The following is a 19,469-nucleotide window of genomic DNA, read 5'->3' on the forward strand; positions in this document are numbered from 1 at the left end:
GGGCTGAGTGTTTTTCATTTCTTATTACCAATATAATTTTTATTCCAATGCATTTGCAAAACATACCCATGTTTCCCATCTGCACCACCACTCGTGCCAGCGGACTGTTGAAGCAGTGTTACTACTGATCCTACCGGGGCCTTGGCTGTTAAAACATCAGACCATATTACCTAAAAGATCTTCATTCTTTTTCAATTTCTTCTGAGATTGCAAAGAGGTTAGTTAATTCATGAGCTAACCATTAAACATCTATTGAAATGTGTGGCTAACCAATCTGTTTTCACCCTCTGGCTTCTTAAATATAGGACAGATTCATCTTAGACTCTGGTTAACTATTGTTTTCTTTTATGTTGAATACTAAGAAGAGCAAGTAAATAAATTCTTTAATTGATAATGAAAATAAATGGCTGTAGGGGCCCTGTTGTAACATGTCTCTTCTTTTTTCTTTTCCTGTTTGTCAAACAAACACAAACAAACTTTGCCCAACTCTCTACCCTCTCATCCTGCCCTTTTCATGCAGTCAGCCAGGCATGAGACGGCACTTCTTTTGGTGTCAGCAGTCTTCTCCTAGCCTGCTGTAACATTAACACACATGTCCGAGCTGAGCTCACCCTGCTTTACTCCTCCTTTCCCACCTGCCTGCCTGCCAGTCGTCCTCACACTGAGTAAATGTCCATGTAGATCCCAGATCAAACACTGCCTCTGCTGCTCGCCTGCTGTCAGTACATATTCATAACAAGTCCAAACGCCACAACCACCGACCTTCCCGTATCAGCTGATGCCAACAATGAGCTGGCACATTCACTTCACAAAGATGCACTCATCCTGTCAGGAACACCAGCAGGTATCACTGCCAGCAGTATGTGAAGTGTTGTTGCAGCATGACATGATAGAGACAGCTACTAATGTTACAAGTCGCCGCATGAGGTGCCGCATGAGGTATCTCAGGATGAAGTTTGGATCCAGATCCGTGGACATCCAAGCAACCACTCATTGAATAATGAATGGGAAGGGAAAGCGAGGCGGTAACTGCCAAAGCAGAACTGAGTGTGAATGCAGGCGAGAGAAAGTAAATAAGGCAGCACTGACACAAATGCAGCTAGATATAATTAGACTGAGAATGACTGAACAGGTAAGAAGGTAGAAAGTACAAGGTGAGAACAGCAGACTGCGATAAATAACTCAGTGCATTTGTTTGCAATCCTGTATGATAATGATGCTAATATATGCGTAATTTACACAAAATAAAAACTGGAATGTATTTTTTTAAGTTTACTTTCATCATAGGAAAAGAATGTCTAGTTAAGATACAGAGTTGGAAGAAAGGATTATGCCTGGTAAAATATTCATTCAAATGAGCTCCCAAAGGATTCTATGAGTGCTGCAGAATACAATAAAAGCACAATGCTCCATTATGTGGAATGTCACAAGTTCAGATTTATGCAAGACAGCATATCAGACATCTGAGATGTCTCTTATCGAAGGCTTTTGTGGTTTTCACCATGGTGTTCAGTAAATACCCAGACAGGCACTTCAAATTCAGTGTCATCACTGCCCATACCATTTTCCCTCCAAGTGAGAAAATGGGGACATGTTATGTGCTGGTTGTGCCATCACTTGTGTCTTTATACTGGTGTGCTATTTACCGCATTTCCTCAAACAGTAGCCATGGGTCTTCTTTTTTTTTTTTTTTTTAACCTTAACCACAGATGCCAGCAAGTTGGTATTAGAGGCAGGCTTTTACGTCCAAGTACTCCTGTTTGATTATTAAGTAGTCATCTTGGACAATTCCCACTCTAATTTGCTTCCATTTGTCATTTCGAAGGTCGTTTTAAGCTAATTGCACCAGAGAAAGTAAAAACTGATACATCAGTAAGATCAGTGAGAACATTTCAGGTTCTCTCATTTAACACAGGAGCAGACATCACTAAATGCACTTATCTACACTAACACAGGCATGGTCCGCAAACCAGCTAACCTCTGCTTTAAAAAAATCAAACATGACAAAACAAATATAAAAACACCCCAATATATAGCTGACATTCACAATCTTTGCAGCTGCAACATGAAACCTAAACACTTGCTGTCCTCCAACATTTCATTTGCAGCATACCAGCTTTTATCACTGACACTGAAATCAGATCCAATATGAATTTCAGTGAAACAAAAATCAACAATGTAGCATCAGCAAAGAGGTTGCCCAAGACATCCAATCCATGTCACTCTCATGCAGTGGCAACAATCACTTAGGGTTTATGAATCGGGTCTGTTCTTTCTAACAGTGTACTTCAAGATCTGAGGAGCACTGAGTAGACAGAGAACAGAATAAAATAGTGTATTCTTTCATTTTTTTCAACATGCACAAACAAACTTTAACCATGCTAACAAGCAAATAAATGGTTGTTCATGCAGGTTTTATTTTATTTTGTACACAGCGCTGCCTCTCTCCTGCCAAATAGAGGAGAGAGGCAGTGATGGCAGCTGAAAGTGAGACTGAGTTCACTCAGTCTCAGGAGAACAAAACTTTGATTTTTAAAAACAGCAGAAATCAAGTTTTAGGGTCACACAAGTTCAAAACACAGCAAGTAAGGCACAGTCAACGGAAGAGAGAATTCTCCAAAAACTATTTTTTGACAGCTGTCACACACCAGAATTAAACACAGCTTGGAGAAATGTATTTTAAATTGGCATCATGATTATATTTACTTAATATTGGTCTTTGAATTCTGTGATTTCATGATCCTTTTACACAAAGAAAAGCCAGTTTGTAAAATTTAAGTTAACTGAAACCTCACTCACACAGATACTAGCCAATAACCACCTGACAACCAAAAGTCGCTGCGACCTCCAACTACACCAAAGTGGCTGGAATTCAAATTTTTATTTGGCAGGTGATTGGTGTCAGGAAATACACACTATTCCCTAGCGACCAGTGGTTGCTAAGGGGTCACAGACGAGTCTCTAAGCCTGCGCAACTGGGGTTTGGTAAATGGTAAATGGCCTGTATTTATATAGCGCTTTACTTGGTCCTAAGGACCCCAAAGCGCTTTACATATCCAGTCATCCACCCATTCACACACACATTCACACACTGGTGATGGCAAGCTACATTGTAGCCACAGCCACCCTGGGGCGCACTGACAGAGGCGAGGTTTAACTAAAGTGGAAGTGCATGAGGTAGATAAACAGCTAAATAGTATTACAGGATAAAAGTGTGAGATTACTTAACTGTGAATAATGCAAAGGGTTGCTTTACGAATGTGCAGTAGGCTCAGCATTAACATACTTTTAGCTCTGCTCTTTGGTCTCACCCAATTCTTCTTTTTTTATGTCATTACTTCTTGTAAGACTAGGTTCATCGCATTTTATGTTAAAATACTGTTAGTGCATTTATATAGGCAACGTATGTCAGATGCTTTATTGGAAAAACTTGGATCTATTGCTAACATTTACTAGCAATCCAAACAGAGGATTGAACATAATGAAGTAAACTGACCAGAGATTAGATAACAAATGTTAAATGTTTGCAATTATACTTCACTTAAAGATATACTCCAAGATATAGTGAAAAAAAAAAAAGACTACAGTCAGACAAACTCAGAAGCAGACAGAGAATCAATCCAACCTTGGCCTTGTGGGGCCATCGTCTGTGATTTCCAGTCATGCTGTCTGCACACTGTCCTGTGTCATTTTGATAGAAATATCACACATTGTCCTGACACCAATGTAAGATCCTTTCTAGGAGAATAGCATCCATACCTGAAGACAAGGCAGATCCTGACAGATGGAGATGTTGAAGGGGTTATTAAGACATTTAACTCTTCGTACTAGAGCAGGGCAATATGACCAAAAATATTTATCACGATATACATTTGAAATTTTGCGATAACGATATAACTGACTATATAATTGACACCAGACAAAATGCTTTACAACTCCACAACTTTATTAGTGCAAAAAACCCCATCAATGTATTTTCACTTAAACAAGCAGCTGTTTTTTTTATGTGCATTAAAGTTATATAAAAATGTAACAGTGCAAATTCCTTGCTAACAGTTTAACCAAAAGTCATTTCCAGTGGAAATTGGCCGACATATCCTCAGCATAACGATGTATAATATCCACAAAACTTAAAAAGAGGTTATACACACACAATACGGTAATATTATGTTGAAGCACAGTACGTATCACTCCGCGAGGCGCCTGCCTACGACAGCCGTAATGCTCCGACAATCAATCAAGCGGTGCGGGTTCGTAGCTTAGCAAAGTCGTACTAAAACACTTGACAGATTTTCGAGCGCCGTGTACGACATAAAATTGTTTCGAGGTCAGTAAACACAACCAGAATTCATACAAAAGGCACACGGGATTATAAGGGGCTCTGTCGATTTTCAGAAAAATCAAAGGATTGATTTTAAGTGTGCCGTATTTTCCAAACAACACGGTAATAACGACGGCCCGCTAGCATGCTCTACCAAAAATAGTGCTTTGTTTTGTATCTGACGGACGAAAGCTAAACCAGTTCCACACCACTGAAGTTGCAGCATTTTTACAAACCAATTCTAGTTCATCCGTTTCATTCAACGATCCACTTTCGCTCTTCTCATTCTGCGTCGCCGCCATGTGCGTATGTAAACATAGGCACTGCGCATGCGCGTTTTACCCATATTCTATCGCGATATTTCATTTTCCTATCGTTGCCCAAAATTACACCGGTATTATCGTGAACGGTATGATATAGCCCAGCCCTACTTCGTACCATTCCTCTTATTTACTTAGGCCTCGTCTCCCTCTCTAAACTTTGTACTGTAAAGCACAAGCAAGTAATTGATATATTTTCTGCACAACATGCAGTTGTTATGAATTGACTGAAAAAAAATACATTAAGAATGCTTTCTAACCTTGTATATTTAAACCACAATTAACTGCAGATGTATATGCAAGTAGTTGTTACATAGTCCTTAGAAAGATGATAATGGCCATCATGACTCAACAAATCAAGGTATCAGTTTAACCAATGGTTGCTTTCCATCAAAGTCTCTGTATCCTGGCAGAAACAGGGCCCTGAACATCCAGCTCTCACATGCGTATGACCATCGAGATCAAAAGAGCTCCAGTGTAGCTTACGGAGATTAAAAGAGACAGGTGGACAAAAGGGACTCTGAAAGAGTCAGCCACCCTGTTTAAGGAGAACCTGTGATTTTTTTACCATCAGCTGGTCAGTTCTGGAAATCTAATGCTCAGCTTAGACACTGTGAAAGATTACAGGAAGGCAAAGAAGGCTAACATATGAAAGGTAATTACTTCAGATATCATGAAATCACATGTTTGGCTACTGTGTTGATAAAAAGTACCCAGCAGTCTGTGCTCTGCTCGCCTGCAGAGGCATTGTTGATGTAGTCATCTTTATCAAAAATTTACACAACAAAAAAGCTGACTGTCAAGCATGCTCAAATCCCCATAGCAGGAAATTAAACAGTACAGACCATGCAGAGAACTGGTGATGGATGATGGATCAATTACATGTCCCATGTTCAGTTTAGTGTTTTAATCCCTCGGTGTAGCTCCTATTTAAAATTCAAATACTTTATAGCTTTTTCTAACAATAGAACGATCAGCACAATTGACAAGATTGTAAATTGTCTCTTTGTAAAGTTAATTCTTTACAGCAGTGAGATCACTTTAGGCACACCACTCAAAATGCCACCTTGCGAACTGATGTAGAGACAGCCAGTCAGTCCTGTGTATTAATGGTATGCACCATTTAAGTACCTTAAGTAAAAATTTGACAATTAGAAACTTAATCTTTTGACAACATGTGACAAAAATTTGCATTTATACAGTTGTTTTCTTTGCTGCACAAACAAACTTTCTGAACTCTGAAGTGACATACCAACTGAACAATGAATCACATCCAACCTCAAAATAACTATGGACCAAAAATGTTAACAGAGTGAGCTATAGCAGTTTAATGTCCAATGGCCAATTCGATCTAATAGCACTAATTCATGAATATTTGATTGCAGTCAATGCATTCCTTTATCAGAGTACTGAAACCAAAGTAGGTTTTCCAGTAGCAGCAGATACCCTGACTGTAGCATTCAATTTCAGTTCTGTGCATTACCCTTGAAGGCTTGGCAATACGTTTTGCACACGGTATGTGAAGTGTAAAAAAAACATTACCAGTTAAACACTGAAACATGAACATTTTTTACTTTGACCTACCCCTGAAAAGCACTGAAATTTCAGGTGCCAACTGAGAAACCAACAAAAATGTATTCAGGAGCTTCTAACTCTGTAGATGATGTAACAACCTGATCATACTTAAGTACAGATTAAACTTCAAAGTAATATATTAAATGATTGCTTTCCAAAACAGCTTTAGGGATGCAAAGCTGTTTTATCAAGGGATTTTCACATATATGTCCACCTATTGGCAAAATACAGCTCAGGAGTCAGAACTGGTCTACGGACTATCTCAACATCTAAGAGGAAAACAAACAAAAAATACATTATACATACAAAATAATAATAGAAATTGATGACTAAAAGCTCCAGGAGGATTTCACCTAGATTTTCTTAAACAGTTTTTGATAATAAATAATGGATTAATGTCAGCTGTCTCTGTACAGCTAGTAAGTTTCTTTTCACTTGAACAGACCTGAACTCCACCATCTTGAACTTTAGTCTACGATAATACTCTTGGTTCTTTTCTGCAGCCTAAGCTCACAGCGTCGCCGCACCTCAACCAGTTCTCACCCAGCTTCATGTGCTGGTTTTAGTGACCCCCTAGCTCACAGATATTAAGAAAATATCGGGGGGTAGCAACACACTGCAGCCTAAGATGGTGGCGTTAGTTTATCAAACTGCAGGATGAGTCTCACAACATAGGAGTGCTATGATGACCATAGAAGTGCTGGTGCTAACGGTTCAGGTGTGACTGAACTTTCGAAATAAGAGCATGGGGGATTTCCCAATACCTTAGTGATCACATCGTTTTCAAAGACGGACAAAACAAATAAAATCAGCAAACAACTCATAGCCAGTAATATTATATTAGCTAGACTAATTAACGCATCACACTTCAGGAGTCGTGAAGTGTGATGCGTTAATGTTAGGTTAGGTACACAAGTGAAAACGGTCTTACTCAAGAACACAGGTCACCACAGAAAATGATTTAATTCATTTGCATGAATATGACCATGTTTTGTGACCAATGTTTATTTTATTCTTTCACTGATGCAAACATCAGTGATTTTAAAAATTAAATGTGTAAAACTGAGAATTTAAGGTGACTGCACAGCAGGCTGAGACAGAAAAGTCAACATTTTCTAACCTTTGGTTTCTGAAACAGTCACGTAGGCTTATTTTAGAGTCATTTGTTGTGGCCACTGAAATTCATGGATTTCAACACATCTGAAAACTAAAATTGCACTGAAACTTCAGGAAGCATATAAATATGATTGCAATCTCAGGCTTTCACACAGCTTTATGCCTTTATGTCCCAGGGTGCTGCTCCCGGCTGGTTATACTATCTGCAATACATGTAAACAATAATACGAATTCTCAAGCTGATCAATAAAGCATGCAAGACGGTATTTCTGGGAGGTTAAGTACTGATTCAGAAAATATATAATTTTCACTCTGTGGCTGCCAAACAGACTAAAGGAATTCAAGTTAACTAGCCACTTGACCTTTGATTTCACAAACAGTCAATATCTGCTGGAAGCAACTGATGGCTAATTCATCAAGAAGCTCTTACACACACAAATACAAACACACATGAGGACTGATTGCATATGACAACACAAACCCATACACATGAAAATATAAACATAGCCTGCAGTACATTAAATCACACACATCATCCCGTCCTCCTCCCGTGGCCAAGATGAAGTAGGTCTCCAGATAGGTTGCTTAGGTAATGGGACATACCACTCTCCCCTCTTTCAGCTTTCTCTTCTTTCTTTGCTAGTGTGAGCGCCAGCCAACATCTACAACCATGACTTCATGGACCGCCCTGCCACAGCTCCATGCCTCTGCTATAAACCTCTCATTTTCTGTTTCATGCAGGGAAACGCTGGGCGGTTAACTTATTCACAAGAATAAAATGTAGTCTGGCCATTAGTGATGTCTTGAGCTAGTTGACAGGATGGAGGTAGTTTTTCTGAATGGGACTGCCTACAGTTTTAGTGAAGGAAGCTTAGACCAATTAGAGCTGCTATTTTTTATCTTATGAATCAATTATTTGATTGACTGAAATATAATCAGCTTTCCATGGCCATTTGTTTTTCTTTTCTTTTTTTTAGCAAAATGTCAAATGTTTTCTACTTCTATTCTGTTTTTTCATCTTAATGTTGATAAAGTAAGATAAGCCATGGTCATACCTTATCCTCTGTTTTTTTATGGACCAAACAGTAGATCAGTTATTTAAGAAAAAATATAAAATTTCCAGCTTACTGACAAATGAAAATAATTATTAAATGTAGGCAAAACCTATTATCCGAAAGGCTATATTATGTCAACATCCTATAACTGAATTCAGCTTTGGGGCAAACAGTATGGGCAGTATTTTGTTCATGCTATGGACAAAGAGCTCACCAGTCTTAATGAACACATTTCCATAAACACTCCACTTCCCATTAGCAAGGCACATCAGGCCGTATACTGTCCAGTGGTATAAATTATGTGTCATATCGCAATATCTATGATATACCAACACCACACATGAGTGGTGAATGAGGCAATCTCAGGCATGCGGAGGCAGTTTAGTACTTAAAAACAGAGCTACTTCAACAGGCTCCATGAAAACACCTTGCAAAATATGGAAGACTACACTTGCCAATAAACGAGAAAATCACAAACTTGTTTCACTTGAGGCAAAAAAAAAGTACTGTCAAGAAAAACCAGCCAATGACAGTTATCCTTGGAGAAAATGCTAGTAGCTAGTGATGTGCTTCCCAGAAGTAAACAAGTGTGTCAAATAAGCATCACTCCACCTAACTCACTAGATAGACTACCACCATTGCACTATAATGCTGCTACTGATACCTTGTGTCAATAGAGTCACACTAACAGAATTAAGTAGTCTGTCATCAATGAGAGCAGCTTATTTGAAAAGAAGACTTTCAGTGGGTTTCAGTGATTTTCAGAAAACAAGCAAAAACAAGGAATAATAAACCATTAAAAAAATACATTTCAAATTTAGGCCACTAGGTTTTTTCAGTTCGATGATTTCTGATTTAAACTCCACTTTAATTTCTTTGAAGAAAAGTTCCAGCACGGCTCCCTGTGACTACTATGGAAAGCAATGCTTCTGATGCCCATATCATAAGTTAAAGTGTTTTTTTATGTGTAATAGGGTTAAGGTAGCCTGATAACACAGTTATAGGTTGTAATTTAGGTTGTAACATGCCTCTCATCACACTAAGCCAAAATCACATACAAAAAGATAAACAATTGTTCATTAAATCTAGTATCCTTTATCATTGCTATATAAAAAAACAAGCTGCTTTGGGGCAGTGTACTCTATGTCTTAATGTGATAAAGGCCACAATGTTCACTGATGTATTCACTCTGTTAAATTAACAATTTACCCAAGAAGACTTCCTTTATACTTCTTGGTAGACTTAGCTCAGAACAAAGCTGAAGCGCCATCCTTTTTAATAATTCTATGTGACAAAAAAGGACACACGAGTATGCTCCTCGTGATTAAAGCTGTAGAAACGAAGCACTTCACTTTCACGGTCACACCCAACATCTCCTGCATTATTTTAGTCGGGGAAAAAAAGAAAAACTTTGTTTTGACACAAATAAATTAATCATTACATTAATTACCAAGACAATTATTTTTAGTAGAAAACCCCTTCGGGGAAAATTACTCCTTTTACACACACTCCATCTTCAACCTACTATAATACACCACTGCAGACAGCTGCACTATCTACTACATAAGCACTATCCACACACTAAGCTGTCTGTCTGTGGCTACACTCCAACTTTTCTTCCAAGTTGGTTAAACAGCACAGGTTGCCTGCCTCTCCAGGGTGTTTTAGAAAGGCAGGCTTGTGGGTGGCTGTAGTGCTTTCCATGCCCTTTAAAGAGACTGAGATATCATGCCCGCAGGGAATGTAAAATGCCACGGTAATACCACATTAGTGATTAATACAGTACATCCACTAAAACCTAATGTGACGCACTGGGCTTTCAAATGTTGAGAAATGAATGCAAAAGTGATAAAATGCTGTTAGTGAGATGGAGTGGCCAGAGGAGGAGGAGATGGGGGAGGACAGATTAGAAAGCACATAATCCCCCAACACATTGGTGACTGACAGTAAGCTACTCCTGCTCTACTGGTGAAAGCGAGGCAAATCTAGCCATGCAATAATTAGCCTGTGAAGTGCTAAGGCCACAGGTTGCATGTAATGACTAACTGCTGTTGTTGTAAACAGCCAGCACCATTACATTGACAATGCTGCTCCAACAAGGTTCCGGTCAGAGGAATGGATGAGTAGCTAATTAGTATCTGTTTGATACAGACCTCTGGGTCTGGCTGCTATCAGGTTTCACATTAAGCCTGAGAGTGTGATAGGGTCATCCCAGGATAGTCCTACTACAGGGGTATTTATATATATTACTGAAGCACGCAGGGAATGCAGGAGAGGCCCAATGAGCTGATTCACTCTGGCAGACACTGATGTGTCTTGTCAGTGTGATCAATCAGCATTTAATCATGGCTGTAATCACACCCAGCAAAACAAACACAGGCACAGGGAAATTGATTAAACACATAACACATGATAGGCTTACACCTACACCAGCAAAATTTTAAGGATGGGCAATGGGGTACAATTTATGCCAGGAAAAGACTGAGTTGAAGTTATTAGGCCCACAGTTTCTTACAATTTTCACTGCATGATCAATTTGGTTAATAGAAGAGTCCCTAAATGATAGTCATGCTCATTAAATTAAAGACATTTGGCATCTGCTCCATTTCCCCGAAGGTTAAAGTTTCATTATAAAGTGTAGGTATGATATTAACAGGATTCTTCCAGAATGACAAGCCTTAGGGAGTGAGGGGGTGTCTATTAGGGTTAGGGTTACAATTGGAAAAGGTGGTCTTTGTTTCAGGCAAAGCAGGACAACCATTAAAATAATAGTGTTATTATACTTATTAATGCTAACCCAATATATAGTACTTGGCTCTGAGTAAAAATATTAGATGTCTAGAAATAAATTAACCACATTTCTAAAATACTTGACAGACAGGTATCGAATCAACACTGCAAAGCTAAGCCAAAAAATTATATTAAGTGCTATTTACAAGCTAGAGTCAGCAAGCACTTAAAGTCGTTACACTGCATAAAATAATGGAATTAAAAGCAGCACAAACAAAATCACATCTATTATCCATTTTCATTAATAAAAAGATCCCTCAGGCAAAAACTACTTATGTCACCATTTCTAGACTATCTGAGACATTGATAGGTATTGACATACCTACATTGATGCGCTGCAATATTTTTCCCGTACAGAACATCAATAACTTACTGTTAGTTTCCATTTTTTGAAAGGGTTATATAATCATATCTTTTTGGGACAATGCAAGTGATAGAAGTTGAAAAAAAACATAAAATTATTCCCTGTATTAGACAGGTAGGCTCTGAATTTCTTTTCCACACTCAGCACCACAACTTTCTCACAGATTCACAGTCACAACTTGATACTTAGGATGGAGAAGCACTACGACCACTCAGCATCCTTGCAGATGCTGCGTTGAAAGAATCAAGTGGGTGGGTGGGGGGGAGAAAAAAAGGCAGGCTTTTGTTTTGTTCACTGGCTGTTTGGAAGCGAGGATGCTGAATTTGGCTTGAAATGCGCCCTGTTTTTCTGCCATCCTTGAAAAACGAGCACACCAAAGTGCTTATTTAGAAAGAATCACATCAAGTAGGTTGCACAGGCACTCATGTATAAACAGAAATTAACAGGACGAGCAGTCTGCGCATTTTAAAAATGCTAAAAAAAAACAAACCCAAAAACGAAGGCAACACATAATACATGCATATAAGTGGAAATGTGCACACTGTTGCTGTTTCCCTTTTGTGCAGCACTGTGTTCCAGTTCCATCAGTCACATCACACTGACTCTTGTGTCCCCACAATCCTCCCCACGGTCATTCATCACAGTGTCACTCAAGCGCTGACTCGGGTCCCTGGAGTGTCATGGTAATGCTGTCCCTCAGTGTGTGTATACTCATTCATGTATATGTATATTTTGGTGCGTTTGTGTATGAGTTTGTCTGGATCCATGTGTTTGAGTCCATTCATGCATGCGTTTTTCTATTTTGGGGGTCCTACTGTTTTTTCTTTTTTACTCAGAAGACGCCGGAGATATGAAGGTGTGTCGCTGCAGTGACAGAGAAACGGAGAGACAGTGCAAGTCGACAGAGAGCAGTGGGGAGAATTCAGGAGGAGCTCAGAAGCAGCAACAGGCAGAGGGCAAAGAGGATGACAGTGCCTTCTAGTAGCCGCTCTGTCAACACGATTATCTTTGAACCCGGCTTTAGGTCAAAGACGCGTCACACAATATGCAAGACGGTTACTAAAGGGAAGTTACACTGACTCACTGAGCTGCATGGAAAGGAACAAACACAGCCAAGCCAGCTCTGAATTAACTCCCTGAAGATTCAACACAATGAAATTATGAAAATCAAATGTTCTCCTGGCAGATATAAGCAGAGAATTGCTCACCAGCAGCTTTGCTGCAGCTTAGTGCAATATGGATCAGAGCTTCCAGGGAAGTATCCATATGAAGGTATGAACAGAAAATCACTACTCCCAAAGTGTGATCTACCATTGTTGTTTTTCCAATTAACGTCTGCATCGAGCATCTCTCAGAATAAAGCACGATGATATCAATCCTAAAATAAGTGTCACAGAGCGAGGAGCTTTAACAGCTCGGATTACACACATCAGAGGTTCGATAATGCTGTTGATGTGTTCTGTGAGTCCACTTCACAAAATTAAGAGCTCTTCAAAGAAGACCAAATCCCAGTAGCAGCTTCAACAAGCTGTTGCATGCATTGTACACGCATCACTGATCAGGTTTGGGGCAGGCACAAAAAACAAAACATCTCATTAATACAGAGCTATATCAGCAGCATCTTTATATAGAAATTCAAGCTGTTGGGCAACTTCCTAAATGACCCCATGCATCATTTTATTACTGCTCTACGATGAAAAGATGGACCAGTAGATACAACTCAAAAAGATTCACAGAGTATACTCAAAGTAGTTTTGTATGCTTAAGCTTATTTACTTCATAGATTTGATTTTACACACACACACACACACACACACACACACACACACACACACACACACACACACTTAGTAATTTTCCAAATAGCAGTTCTATTTTAATACGGTTCACAGTCTTTACATTTAACCTGAAAGGTGAAAAAGTTCATGCTTTCTCTCAACACCAGTGTCTTTACTCAGCCAAACAGCCAACTTCCTCAATTAAAAGTAGTAGTTGAGGAGTAGTCCAACATGAGGCTACACTAAAGTTTGTGATACTATTAAAGTAGAAGCAGTACATCAGACCAATGTGTCCTTTGAAGAAAACTAGGCCATTAAAGAGATTGTTTCAATGACAGCACCAACAAATGTTTATGAAAACACAAATCTTGTAAATTTGAACATTAACAGCTGAATATTTTTATTCAATTTTATTTATTTAGCACTATCAGCTGCCTCAGGACTCTTTATATTGGAAGGTAGAGACCCTACAATATTAGAGAAGATACCCCAACAATCAGGCCCTGTAAGTAGTACCTGGCAACAGTGGAAAAAAATGCACCCTTGTTTAACAGGCAAAGAACCAGGCTAAGGGAGGGGAGAAAGAGAAAAGGAGAGCATAACTTGTGCATAGGAAATGAAAAAGAGGGGACTGGAGAAGAAATACTCAGTGCATCATGGGAATTCCCCCAGCAGCAGCACAACTACAAGATGGTTTCAAAGCGCCTGTTTGAGTGAATGAAGCCAATCAAGAGAATGTGATCAGTGACTGATATTATTAAGTTGATTTAAACCTGGATTCATGTTCAAAAATACAATCAAAATCCCATTAAACTTCCATTATTGTCATACTTACATTGCTGCAGTCACATAATAATGACGAGCAGATTGATGTTGAAAAATCTTTAGCTTACCAGGTAATGATAATGCAACACCATTAAAACTAATGCAGATTCTGTGTTCAGTATGATGAATTGTATAACTCAAGAGTCAGCCAACAGATAAGCAGCAGAATAAATAAAACATACAAATCTCCAATACTGCACAGGATGCATTTAAATTGGTCTGTAAAAATATTGCATATGCAAGACTTAGTTAAACCTTGAAATAACTCTGGGATACAACTCACTGTCTTGGGACAAGCAACAAAATCCATGATTTTCATAGCTATAAAGTCTTTAACAATTGTGTTGAAGAATTCTCAAAGAAGAAAGAGCCATTTATATCCTCTATGTCTACAGAAAGAAAAAAAACACTGCACTGTTCTCTTTAGTAACATTCACAGACTGCATCCACTGCACTGTTAACAGAATCAGTAATAGATCTAATTGCAAAATCCAAGTATGCAACAGATGGGCGTTGCGAATGCTGTCTTTATGTGTTAAAACCAAATTTACTGCACAACTTGCTCACTCTGACTGCCAAAAAGTAAAATATCACAAACAGAGGCCAAAAAGCCAATTTCCTTTTTATTCGTGCAACCAGACATACACATTTCCCCAACACACCTCCACTTTGCTCTGATCAGTGCCCTCAAGTTGTACAAGCACATTAGAAACACAGAACAGACAAAGGGGTCCTACACCTGAAAAGATTAAAATAACAGTATGTTTTAGCCGTGACTTTCCACTCTGAGATAAGCCAACAGAGTGATTTTAGTGGTGTGATTTATTTGGTACTTGGTGTTACTGGATTTCAGAGAACAAAAATACTTGAGTGCAGAAGTAAAGAAAGTGCCAATCGGATATGAGGGAATTTATTATTCGCTATGGCCCAAGACAAATCTGTTCCTCTGCTTCAGTGACTAAAATACTTTAGACTTGTCACTGAAGTATATTTTGTATTTTCCAGCGAGGTGATGCTATTGTGTGAAGGATGAGGACAACAATAAAGCAACAGAAAAGAATAGATTTTCAACAAAGCTTAAACTCCAACCTGTGCAGCCAAACATAGTAACTCAAAAAAGAAACAGCCAGCATGCTCTCAGTCTTGCACCATTGGAGAGAAAGCACAATCATCAGCCGCCAAGTTATTTTACGTTTTTTTCTTCACTGGAAACCTTCTACGCGTAACCTGAACACCACAGAAACAGAGCCACCTGATGGCTAAGAGACTGCAGAGAGGGTCCGATCCCAGCTCAGCCCAAAAGAGCTGACATTTAGAATACAACACATAGAGAGTATACTCACGGTTTTGAAGTCGTTGGGACTGCAGTCTTCACCTTGGTATCTGCAGTAGAGCATCATCTCTTCCAGGTCATGGCCAACCCTCTCAATGAACTCCTTCATGCTGAACGCTTTGGGCCTGTAGGCCGTGAAGTTTGCCTTTTCCTGTAGGAACGCAAGCACATCAGGCTCCGCCAGGTGTGGCTGGGGGATAGCCAGGTGCACATCGAGCAGGGCTAGCAGCTCTCCGGCGTGGTACAGGTCGTTGCGTGTGAGACGGCTGAAGCGATACACATTGAGGTTACAGATGGTCACAGCAGGGAAAACCAGGCTGCTTGACACCACAGCATCCACGCTGGTCACATGAGGGTAGGAGAGGAAATAGGCCAAACGCTCTGTACTTTCCAGGGCTAACAATCCCAGGCAGGCCAGCAGAGCCACAGCCCAAAGCAAGCGGCGTGCACTGGGCTGACCATAAGGGAAAATAAAGCGAAGTCCATGCAGCGTGCTGGTGTGGACGAAGGCCTGCCAGGAGGTGGGATGTAGGCTGGAGCTTTCCTGGCTCCCCTGACTGCCACAGTTCTCCTTCAGATCCATCATCAGCTCTCCACTTCCTCAGCCAGGGAGCACCCGTAAACTCACACCTGCACAAACAGAGATGGAACTTCAGTGAAAGGCTTAGATTCATAGTCTAAAATCATATCGACTGCACTGATACGATGCAGGGAAATAGGCTAAAAGACAAAAATGGAAAAAAAAATTTTAGAAAACTGGAACAGAGATCTGCAGCAAGCGCTGACAGCAAGCATGCAAATACGACAGATAAAAAAGATAAAACAACTGAAAAAGGAGAGGAAGTAGATACAGGAAGACAAAGATCTCCACAACCCACATAACTACTATGAAGAGTAAGAAGCAGAGGAGAAAGATGCTCCCTCAGGGCATCCCTCTCCTCTCCACCTCCATTCTCAATCACTCCCTTGAGCTCAGAGTTAGTGTGGCTGCCAGACTGCCTGTGGCTCCTACTATACCCAACACACACATACAAACATCCACTCAACACACACTCTAGACAAATCCCAAACTGCCCTGCTCTCTTTCTTCCTCAGCTGCCCTCTGTGACTGCTAGATTTCAGACAAAAAACACCAGAAGTAAGTCCTCTGAGACCCGGAGCAAGAGGTGAAAGTCACTTAAGCCGAAAGCCAGAGAAAGCTGCCTCTGTGTATTTAATGTCCCGACTCATCTCCATTCAAAAGCACACACATACACACTCTCTCACTCACGCGGTAACTCTCTTATGCATGAGTGTGCATGCGAGCTGCCACACACATATAAGCGCACACGCACACAAGGCTTCTCATGGTTTCCGTGCCCTCAACTAATGACAAGCCTAAGCACCTCTCTCGTTCAGCCTAGCGAGAAGACATCCAGCCGGCGCGAGCGTGAGTCTGACAGCGCACGTGTGTGTTTGTGTGCGTGTGAAAGAGAGAGAGGGACACAGAGAAAAGCATAAGAGAGAGAGAGATGATCAGAGCCGCTGCTTAGTCTCGTATGCCGATCCAAACTCCTGCTTTCCTGTGGCCAGATACATCCGCTTTCCCTCCTCTTCCCAGCTCATCTGTGGTGGCGGCGAACAACAGCGGAGCCGGGAGAGACGGAAGGCGCACACACCAATACACGCTTGTACAGAGAGAGAGAGTGGAGAGAGAGCGTGAGGGAGGAGGAGGGAGAGAGGAGGGAAGACAACACTCTCCTCCCTTGCTCTCTCAAAAGCAAAGTCTCTTATTGAATAGCTTTCCTCCTCCTCCTACAAACACTGCCACCTTAGCTCGCATTTGTATCTGAGCCCTTTATATTTTCATATGGCACCAACCTCAAACTGAGTGATGGATGGATGCAAAACAGGAGGCTGTCAGGGAGGAAGATAGTAGACGGGAAAACAGTGGTGGCTGCTTGGCCAGGGATGGGGGGGGCGGCGTATGTCATGGGAAGTGAAGCAGAAGTAGAGACGGAGGAGTAAAGGCTGGGAGATGTAGGTTGAGGGGAGGGATAAGGACAAAAATAAAATTGGAAAACTAAAAAAAGAGCAAACGAGCAAGCGTGGTCACACAGGCTGCACAGCAATGGCACACAGAGGAAAGTAATTTAGACGTGCAACGTCACATGAGGAAGAGGGAGACACGGATGTAAAGGGAATAACAAGCACACAGAGTGTGTTTGCCGTGTGGAATGCAACATTTAAATCACGAGCTTGTAATTCATAAGGAGTCTGATCTTTCTCAGAATGAAGCGAAAGCGAGAAAACAGCGAGTTTTGTGAGGCAACATAAGGAGACAGGAGCAGCAAAGTGGTGAGGAGAGAATAACACGAGGGTGTTAAAGGTGGTAAAAGAGGAACGAGAACGCCTGTGTGTGTATTTGGACTGACTGGAAACAGGTTGTCAGAATGATCCCTAAAAATATATACGAATTTCACCTCCAACTGAATAAGAAATTGGACAGCTGGAGAGGAAAATATATCAGTTTGACACATTTTATTCAATTGGAACCGCTAATACATGAGCTAATATTTGTCTTTAACTTAAATCCACAATAAACTGATTACTCCTTAGGTTAGAAACTTAGACTTTAATAAATACAAAAGCAGTCTTTTGCACCAGGGAAGCTTTTACATCACTAAATCAAATTCAAATAAAATTAAAGCTGCAAGCAGCGTTATGAGGGCCCTCGCACCCCCGGCGCGTCGAGCCACGCCCAACACCTGAAACCAGCACGTCCGATCTGATGTCACATTGATGGAATTCATGCATTTAACCACCAGCTAACATTTCAACTCATTCATTCATGATTAGTTAGTCGTTCCACTAGGTGGCGCTCTAACCATTATGTACAAATGACATAATAAACATTTCTGAGCTCGAGTCTCATCACTCCTATGAGCTTTGGGAGAGATTGGACATTGTGTCTTTGAGTGACAGCAGATTACTGCTTTTTGGCGAGTGATTGAAACTCCACGTGCCGCCATGACAACCCCGTTTCCCTGAACGTAAAAAGCTTCGCAATTTAACATCACAAAGGTCTTTAGATTCCTCACACTGGAGATTGGTTCAATCTGATGAAATCCCTTGGAGGAGTTCGTCAAAGAACGGTGCCTGGAAAGAGGGCAAAATGTTGCCAAAATTGCACATTAATTTTAAAATGGCTGACTTCCTGTTGGATTTGGGATATTGCTCCAAGAGACTTTTTTGTACATCTTGATATCTCCTATAAGCTTACCAGGTTTCAGACTCATACATAAAACACAGAGCAGGGGCTGTGGTTTTGAAAGTTTGTAGGGGGCGCTGTGGAGCCATTTCGCGCTATTCAATGAAAATGATCACGTGACAACAAAGCCTTCATCCGTTTGGAGGTGTGTGCTAAATTTAAGGCCTCTATATACTTTCCAAGCCCCTCAAAAGCCACTTCATCTTTCATGGTGGACCGCGTTGCCACCAGGGTGCGCCGTTCAGTTTAAAGTCACAATTTTTGCACTGAAACATCACGAGGGACTGATGGTGATATTCACCGCTTTTGAGGTGGCCACGATGAACCTGTGAAAATCAGTACAACAAAGTGTAAGACATGACATTTCCTGTTCCCACTAGGTGGCGCTCTTCATATTCCTGACAATGGGCACATCAATCTGTTCAGGGCGGGTCTGACATCATGCCTGTAAAGTCTGGTACTGATCAGACTGGATTTCATTGAGTTATACTAATTTGTTTCTTCATGGCGAGACATCAAAGTTCGCCATGCTGCTGGGGTCACACCCTTTCGCGAAAACTCACAGTTTTCACTGTACCCCAAGACCAACTCCTTAAGGCTTTCCTGGAGAAATATGAGGCTGCAGATGTCACCCATCACAATACTGTACCCCAAAGTGTAAAACATGACATTTCCTGTTCCCACTAGGTGGCGCTGGCCCTTATGTCAAATATGGCACTTGAAATATGTTCAGGGGTGGAGC

At 40.6% G+C, this 19,469-nt stretch overlaps 1 protein-coding gene across 1 annotated transcript in view; it reads right to left on the reverse strand.

Annotated features, from left to right (window-relative positions):
• Positions 1–16,060, reverse strand: part of asic2 (acid-sensing (proton-gated) ion channel 2) — a 434,185-nt gene extending 418,125 nt beyond the window's left edge. Inside the window, exon 1 of the mRNA XM_085352784.1 lies at positions 15,488–16,060. Coding sequence (XP_085208910.1) covers positions 15,488–16,060 — 573 coding nt within the window. The remainder of the gene's footprint in view (positions 1–15,487) is intronic.
• Between the last annotated feature and the right edge of the window lie 3,409 nt (positions 16,061–19,469).

The sequence above is a fragment of the Diplotaxodon limnothrissa genome, linkage group LG4 (genome assembly GCF_057381915.1).
Source record: "Diplotaxodon limnothrissa isolate DT_005_m linkage group LG4, D_limnothrissa_male_GT1.1, whole genome shotgun sequence".
In the NCBI taxonomy this organism is placed as follows: Eukaryota; Metazoa; Chordata; class Actinopteri; order Cichliformes; family Cichlidae; genus Diplotaxodon; species Diplotaxodon limnothrissa.